A 9,115-nucleotide genomic window follows, 5' to 3' on the forward strand; every position below is an offset into this window, starting at 1 on the left:
TCATCTCTGTTCAGAGTATAATTGAAATCAAAGGTCTATACCATCGATCTTGAAAAAAAAGAATATTTGTCTTAACCTGGTCGATACCAGAAGTACATAAACATAAAGTGTGACCTTATGAAATCAGAGATGTTTTTGATTATCTTTCTTTGTTATAAAAACAAAGGTGGAATGCTTAAATATCTAACCTGGCTTTTAAACTATTAAAATCATTGAGAAATCTAGTATGAAAAAGTTTTTAGAATTTTATTAGTTACCTTGATTCGAAACAATTCCTATTGGTCATATTTAGAGACGATCTTACCAAAATACCGTAAGAGAAACTTATACCTTTCGAACAATATTTATTCGGTATTATGGACAAACTAATCTCCTAACATGAACGAATATAGAAATCCATTTTGACTGGTATACTAGAGTGATCCAAAATCTATCTAACTACAATATTAATTCCTTACAATTCGGTTTGTACAACTGGGCTTCTTAGGAATTATAAATAGACTTTTTAAAACTTTTTTAAATGATTTTTAAAATTTGTTTAATTATGGGTTTGACCACTGAGCGAACTTAGATGGTTTGTTTGAACAGATCTCCGCTCTTTCGAAATAGTTTTGCCATTTTTCTGTACTTATCCTAAACTTATTCCAAAATATTTGAAAATATTTATACAAAAAATAGCCTACCAATGAACCAGTCTATCATTTCGCCCACCACAAAACTAAGCAATAATGCAACGACTACAAAATTCACCGCGAGATATGAAAAGAAAACGTCAAAAAATGCCATGATTATGATTTGCCTGAAAGAAGGAGTTATGGCGCTGCGAATAGGCTGGATGAGGCGACGAATTCCACAATTTCAACATTCGCTAAAAATAACGACAACGCTTCAAGCATCCAGCAGCCACGAAAAAATATATAAGTTTGCATCTATAAGTATGTATTTATACATAATGAAATAATGCCGTGCTGGATTTTCATGTAATTTGTGGGATTAATTTGCGCTGCCTTGCAATGTGCGCGTTCGCCTTCCCTACGCTCGGAAGCAACGGCAAAAAAGTTGGGCGATTAAATTAAGAAAACAGAAACTTGTTTTTCATATACTACATACTTATGTATATAGAAATATATATAGGTATATATATTTTAAATTTTATGTTTACTTTCTATTGCGCCTCTTTTCCCTTCGCCTAACTTTCATGTTCGCCTAACTCCCTGCGATGACAGCACCCAAGCGCCTTTATTTCGAATTGTTTTTGTAAGTTTTTTTTTGTGTTCCTTGATACAAATTTGAATTGTGGACACGTGTTAATTAACGCGAATGCAGACGATGATGGCTACGACGACGACAACAACGTCGACGGCAACAGCAACAGCGACAGCGCCACGAGCAACGAACGATCCAAGTGACGATGACACGATTGTGCATTGAACCCGCAAAGTGCATTGCAATGCGCGTTGACAGTGGCAGTGGCCACGGCGGCAGCAGCGACAACAGGAGCCCGCTGTGTGCCACTCACTTTATGCCAACAACTGTGGCATCCCCAGTGCTATGAGTCGGCATGCTTGTGCTGCTATGCCAGATATTTGCCTCAAAATGAAATGACAAGCACAATTAGTTGAATTTTAATTGCAAATCGAATTCTAATTATTTGCAACAAATTGTGTCGGAGTTGTATGAGTGTTTAATTAACTAAATTCTGAATAAAAAAAATTTAGGCGAAAATCAATATAATTGCATAATACGAGTATTGTATCTCTGTGCAAGTACTTTCGGATATCCTTTTATATTCATTATAAATATTATATAATCATTATCATCACTGAAAGTGTGTTGTCGAAAACCTTACCATTGAACTCTCCGCATATAAATATATTTATAAATTGTCATTCTCTTCATCATTTTTTTAGCCCAATAAAGTTGTCGGCCTAACGTAATTGCGCCTTCCGGGCCCTTACAAAGAGTTTCGTGACTGCTTCTTCTACAATTTTTACCACCGACTATGGCATCAAAAACCTTGTTTTCGCTTGAGCGTCATCATCCATACTCGAGAGGATGTTTATTCGCTGCACAATGTCAATTGCGTGGTACAGCGCATATACAGCTCCTCGTTTTTCCGCATACGATAGTCATCGCCAACATCTAAAGGACCGAAAATCTTGCGAAAGACTTTTGTGTTCGAACACTGCAAGCGTCAATTCATTGATTCATTTCAAAAGAAGTGGCAAACAGTCTTACCAACTATCTTCCATGAGTATTGAAATGTTCAAGCTCCATTAAAACTATAAAAGAAGCGATTCCATTTATGACGACATTGAGCCTTGTTGAAATTTTTGCGTGATGTGGCCTCATAAAATCGATACATAATCATCGTCGAAGACTGACAGATCCAGGTTAGATGCTGGATAAAACAACAACGCTTCCTATAGGAATGACAATGACAGAAGAGTGTTACGACACTGTCATCCTCAATCCATATTTTTTTAAAAATTCTGTTGGTAATGATATTTCAGTCAAGGGATCCACAATTCACAACTTTACAACATTTATCAAACGATTAATCGATATCGATAAAAGACGTATAAGCCATCTCGGTGATCCGTCAACTTTCATTTGAACGTGGTCGGCCTTTTCCCTATGGAAGGTTGTAAGGGATTAAGATAACAAAGCCGTAAAACAAGTAGCCCGGTTATGGCGTGTTTTATTCTCAGAACGTCAAACTGCGCTAGATCGATCCACTGTTGAAAACTTTTTCGATCGCAATTTTTTTGACTGTCTTTTCGGCAAAAAAAATTTAAATAGATTTCTGTTAAAGATTTGTTCGAGCCGCTCTACCTCTTTATGTTGTACTCGTAGATGTTATCCGACAAATTTGGTATTCTAAAACTTTTTCAGCTTGCAGAACAACAGCCAGGCACACACTAAATATCGAATTACAATCACTACAATTATATTATTACCCAAAATACAGATAAAACTTGCCATAATTCATAGAGATCACACACTTTTATCCATAAGCATGTGTTCGAATCGCCATCGAAATAAAGCATATGAGCAAATAAAAATTCTCGGAAAAAGAGTTTGTAAAGCCATTAAAGAATTTCCCACAATTATTTCATAAAAATTCAGCTTCAAACGCACTAAATGAACGGACAATGGCAGATAACCCAAGTAAATGGCCAAATGGGATCATTCAGAGCAACAACAAAAGCAAATCGTTGACATTTACCAGATACAAATCGAACGCGGAGGCGGCAAACCATTTGCAATTAAGCTACCGACAACAACCGCAACGTCAAATGTGAGCTGAAAGAGCGAGCGGCATGCGGCACACAAGCCCGCTTGCTGAGCGCCTAAGTTATTGGGGAAAATCGAATATTAGCTTTATGGCATAGAACAAAGCGATTGCGATCGCGATCGTTGCGATCAGCAAGGCTGACTTCAAATGTTTCAATTTGTAGCAGAATAATTGACAAAAAAAAATAACAAAGTTGTAAAGAAAAATCATATAAAAATACGGCGTAGTTTTTTGTATTGTATATGCCTCAGTGTACATGTATATAGGTATATATGTATATATGTTGCGACAAAGACAATTCAAGCGGAAAGCACCAAAACGCATGAAAACTTAGCGATTGATCTGCTGAACTTCCATAAAACAAAGAAAAAATTAAAAGCACCAGTTGAAAGGCAATTTCATTTGATTTTGAAGAAATATCGCATGCTATAAAAACCATTCAAACAAATATTGCATGCGATAAAAATTAAAAAAATGCGCGTGACAACGGCAGCTGAGCGCTTATATGCTTTTATGCACGCGTTTGAACGTAACTGCAACATAGTCGTTGACAGCGTGGCACCCACACATGAGCGGGAATGCCAGTTATTGGAAGTGGCCACCATAAATGCTGATGGCGGAGGCCAGATGTCGCTTGTTTACGCATTCACTTCAATAATGACAACTGTGAATCCACAAAAAAAGCAATAATTGCAACAACTACAACTATGACAAGACAATGATTGACAGATTCAGATAAATACATAAACATATACGCACACATACTTAAATGGAGAGAAGCGGCTTAATTTTGATGTGTAACATAAATGCATTTTTATTAAAATTACACACCCCCTTACACGTCAACTTGTATGTCAGATGTATGTACTTATGTAAGCAGTGTCACTTGCGTTTTCGGGGGTGTTACTGCAATTTCAGCCACTAACAGTCAAATCAAAACAAATAAACGTTGATCGCTGAAAGGTGTGCGTTGTGTTCGGATGAAGCGTGATTTATGATTACAAGCGACTATCTATCGGTGAATGTACTCGTATATTGACAAAGGGTTTCTGAGTTGTGCACTACATATACATATACATACAAACATACATAGAGGTACTGGGTCAATGCACATTTTGTTTTGAGTATTGGATTACAAAATAACAATTTTTGGGGGAGTACTTTTAACACTTGAAGAGCATAATTTCAAACCGACAAAGTTCAATGTACTTTAACACGAAGCAGCTAGTGTTCCTTTCATAAAAAATTAAAAGCTATTGTAAACTAAAACAATTAAGAATGGTATACAAAAAGGTGTATTTTTTACAATTGGAAATCAATGAAACGAAAAGAAATTATTTGAAGTAATGACTTAGTCAAATTTAACCCTTAAATAACGCATTTAATTTTAGTGTTTCCAAAATATGTACATAGATCGTAACACATGCCATATAACTATTTTCGTCGTGATAATTTTATAATCAAATATTTATAAATATTTTTAAATATGTAATATTATTAATTAAATATGTTGGAATACACATGTTTTCAGTTTTTGAGTTTGAGTTATGACAGTCTTCTTCAAAAACAGCAGAACAGTTAAAGTCGCATTTATTGGAGAAATCATACTTGTATAATGCAGTAATGGACTAACTCATGTCTTTAAAGCAGTTCTTTTAAACGATCATTGCTCATATTTTAAAAATCGTAATGCATAATGCCTATTTACATAATTTTCGGTGTCTCAAAATATGTGTTAATACAGAAAAAAAAATTCCTTAAAGACTTTCATTTAACAATAAAAAATAATATAGGAACTAATCTTACAAAAATACTGTACTGAGTTAGAATTAAAAAAATAATAAATAAAGCAATATTTCTATTAAGGGGGTATTCTGTTTTCGAAGAACGAATTCCAGGCTCTTTTGCAGACCCGATAAATAGAAATATTTTTACCATACTTTTTATATATGTTTTTATTGATATTTAAAGAGTACAAATCAATTCTAATATTATAAAAAAAATAAACAATTTCAAAAAATTCCAGGCCGGCAAAGTGGGGACTGATGCTAAAATGGCGTATCCTGGTGTGCAGGATATCAGGTTTTCCAGTAACTTGAAATAGAAATTGTTGAGTGATCCTTAAAGATGAAGGATGTAGTTATAACACTACGAAAGGATTTTGGGAAATTTTTTTCGCAAATTGGCGGCTGTTTGAAAAATATGTTTCGTTATTTCCGTTTTTTTTGCCGTTCGGAATCTTTTAAAGAAATTTACAAAAATCCTCTCGTAGTGCGATAGTATAATGTATAAAGCAGCTCTGTATGAAATTTCAAGTAAATCGATTGAGTAGAACTTGAGATATCATGTACATCGTTTCTAAAAAAAGTAGTTCAGAGAAAAGCGACCTTAAAGCTCGCCCCGAGCTGCCAGTCGATTCGGTCGGCGCATCACAAAATGAGCTGTAACTCCGAAAATAATTAAAATATTTTTAGAGACTTATTCTTTAAGGGTCATACTACAATAATATGCAAGAAAGAAATCGATATCTTTAAATTTCTAAGCCAGAATACCCCCCTAAAAAAATAAAGTGCGAGTAGAGCAGGACTATTTTGCGACAGCCAAACGCTAGTTGAGCCACAAATTTATATGAATTTTTGAGCTTTTTGGAACCATTTCTGACCCTTGTTTAATGTAGGTCCTGATGTTATCCGAGAAATAGAGCAGAAGCTATTAAGTATACCTTAATAGACGAGTTTATAAACTATTGGCCCTTTTTTGTTATCAAATCGCATTGACTGATATAAATATTTATGTATGTTATAAGGTTAAAGGCGAAGTCGAATGGCATTTATAAAGTATGTATATGGTATATATGTATATGTTTATGGTATATATATATATAGTGTATGTAGGCTCCTTTGCCACATATCGGGAGCCCAGCCAAGCAGACTAACACTCATGTAGTTACCTTGCAGAACAATACGCCGTTAATAGTGCTCTTCCAATTTCAAGACACCTTTTTTGTAGCACTATTTATATTGTTCTTCAAAATACTAAGCCTCAGTTTTGAGCATTAATTCCTCATTGTTGCGTAATTATTTTATAGCAAGTAATTTTTGGAAGTCTAAGAACAATAATAAGTGGCTGGGGGTTCGATACGAACAATGCAGTAATTACGTAAGTAATTCTAAGACAATGTAATGGAAACTTGTTAAGAAACTTCAAGTCGTTATGAAGATGCTAACGATAAACCTCTTAGACGACAGGGCTACGAGCACTACTACTACTATTCCAAAATTTCAACTTGCTCAAGTAAATGGTAGTCCACAAGTACGCACAGCAAAATTTGGAGTATTTGTTGGAATCTATCATTACTAGATTATTAAAGAAATATTTGACGTCAGTTGAAGGTTCGGCAATGCGAAAAAATTTTCACCAGAACAATGAATATGAGCCTTTAGTCCATTTACTGACAAAACCAGATGCAATCCGTTAAGGCAATCATATTTAAATCTCAGTATTATAGAGTGATGGAAAAAAGCTACAATTTTCTTGTTAAATTGAAGTTGGAGCATTATCTAATAACTTATTTATGCCCAAGAATATCATTCCTGCTTGTACAAAGCAAAAAATAATAATAATTTATCGATATCAAAGGAGGAGACGGAGGTTTATTGAATCCGAATTTGCCAGTTCTTCATCACATCAGCAGTAATATATAGTAGATTGCCATTATTAAGTGTCACTTTTAATCAAAATATTTCGCAACTCACCCGAAACAAGCGGCGTTAACGGTATGCCACCGCTGTTACTACCGCCATCCAGTTTATCCTCATTCTTCAGCGCTGCAGATTTGCCGGGAACGCAACTAATCGGCTTTTTCGCCTTCCAAAGTTTCATTTTGCACGATATTATTATTCAATATATCTTTTTTTGTTTGCACAATTCGAATACAGCACCGGAAAACTGCCACTCAGTACACTGCAAACATTGCGCACATAAACACACACACTACACTCGAAATCAAATGTCAGTTTCCTTGTGCTGTTTTATTAAACAAAAAAAAACAAAAGAAAAACTATTTCAAAATTGATTTGAAATTTCACAGTTGTGCGAGCGCATAGAGGGGGAAATCTCAAGAACTGCAAAGTATACACAATGAATTGACGAAAAAAGCACAGAAATTTAAAAATCGTCACTGCCGCGCGTCTTGAAGACGCCGCGACGCGTACGCGTTGACAAAATTCAACACAAAACAACAACAAAAACGCGTGGAAACTAACACGAAGTAGTAAAAAATCAAGAATCTGAGAAGGCATAAAGTGCTTTACTCGTCTCACGTTCTTCGCTGCTACTGCTGCTTCTTCTTGCACTTCTACGTTATACACAAGTTTTCACAAGATTTTCCCCTTGGCTCGTGCGTATTCGACGCGAGTTTTCGAAAACTATTTTTAAACTTAAACGGCGAAACAGTCGCGCTCGTCGGTTGGGTGAATGGGCGGTGTGGCGCACCGACTGCCGCGCGGCACAAGCGCGCGCAGACCTCCAAAACGAAATCACTTCAACGGCAACAACAACAACGCGTATAAACTACTTTCCGTAAGTAAAATAAATGTTGTGGAGAATTGCGTAGCCAAAACAGCAATTATAGATGAAGAACAAAAAAAATAACAAAAACAATATGCAATAGCAACAATGTTGACAGCAACAACAACAAGGCACCGAAAGTGGGGAAAACTAAAAAGTGAACGCGAAACGCGGCGCGCAGTTTCCTCGAACGCGAAAACACACCAGACACTTCACGAATACGCACTCACACACACACACACACAAACACTTGTACGCAGTAATACATATGTAGTGGCGGCCGCATATGCATATGAGTTTCACCCATTTACTACATTAGGCATAAAATAAAATTCGAATTTTGCCAAGTTTTGCGGTGATTTTACGGGGCGCCCAAACCCACACAGTGTCAATTGGCGGCCAAAATGTTGCTGCGAAATTTCATTTCAATTTGCCAAACGCTATCACAAATCGCACAAACACTTGCACTTTCATAGGCGCATCCATCAATACGCGTTTGTATGTGCATGTGTGTGTATTGGTTTGTTATTCCCACAAATTTCAATATATTTAGTACACACGCATCACCTTGCACCGCACCTCAGATTGGATTGATCGTCAGTTCACGCGTTAAATTAAAAAATACATAACAGGCATACACTTATATGCTTGTATGTATGTATGTATGTCGCAAGTAACGCTGAATTATTGCCACCGATTGCAGACGTTGCCACAAACTAGACCGTGCACCACGAGACACAACTTCAGAATGAATCTGTGCTGCAGCGCTTTGCCTTCCGTAGCCATCGCAGCGTCGGCACACGCACACGCCAGAGAGCATACAACAACAGTTCTCTGCACCCACCGTCCGCGATTGCAGCGCTCCCCTTTGCCGCGCCGGCTTATACATATATAGACACGTGTGTATTTTCCAACTGTTGCTGTGTGCGCTCGTCTGCTGTCGCCCCAAACTTCGTGCGCCTCGTGCAACTTTGGCGCTTGCTGCGCTGCTTTGTGCGCCACATTTAAACACAGTAAACATTAAGGCAGCAATTATCGGAACTTTATAAATCGAAGAGAACACAGTTTCTAGAAAATTTAGTAATTTGTTTCGATACCAATTCGCGAATGATGACTTTGCTTTTCATATATAAATACATATTCGATTTTTCGGTAGTGTTCGCATATTTGTAAACTCGGTCGAAAATTACTTCAACTCTTCCCAATCCATATCGTATTAGTTTTATGTTAAGGAGCTTGTCTGACGTT

At 36.5% G+C, this 9,115-nt stretch overlaps 1 protein-coding gene across 3 annotated transcripts in view; it reads right to left on the minus strand.

Annotated features, from left to right (window-relative positions):
• Grip (Glutamate receptor interacting protein) overlaps positions 1-8,600 on the minus strand; it is a 51,580-nt gene extending 42,980 nt beyond the window's left edge. Inside the window, exons 1-2 of one of the 3 annotated variants that reach the window (XM_036366631.2) lie at positions 8,447-8,600; positions 7,054-7,324 (exon numbers count right to left, since the gene is read on the minus strand). In XM_036366631.2, the coding sequence (XP_036222524.2) occupies positions 7,054-7,180 (127 nt within the window). In that variant the 5' untranslated portion in view covers positions 7,181-7,324; positions 8,447-8,600. Of the gene's footprint in view, positions 1-7,053; positions 7,325-8,427 lie in introns of all 3 variants that reach the window. The other 2 variants (XM_036366630.2, XM_070109753.1) reach the window with 2 other exon arrangements.
• Positions 8,601-9,115: the final 515 nt, after the last annotated feature.

The sequence above is a fragment of the Bactrocera oleae genome, chromosome 5 (assembly GCF_042242935.1).
Source record: "Bactrocera oleae isolate idBacOlea1 chromosome 5, idBacOlea1, whole genome shotgun sequence".
NCBI lineage: Eukaryota > Metazoa > Arthropoda > Insecta > Diptera > Tephritidae > Bactrocera > Bactrocera oleae.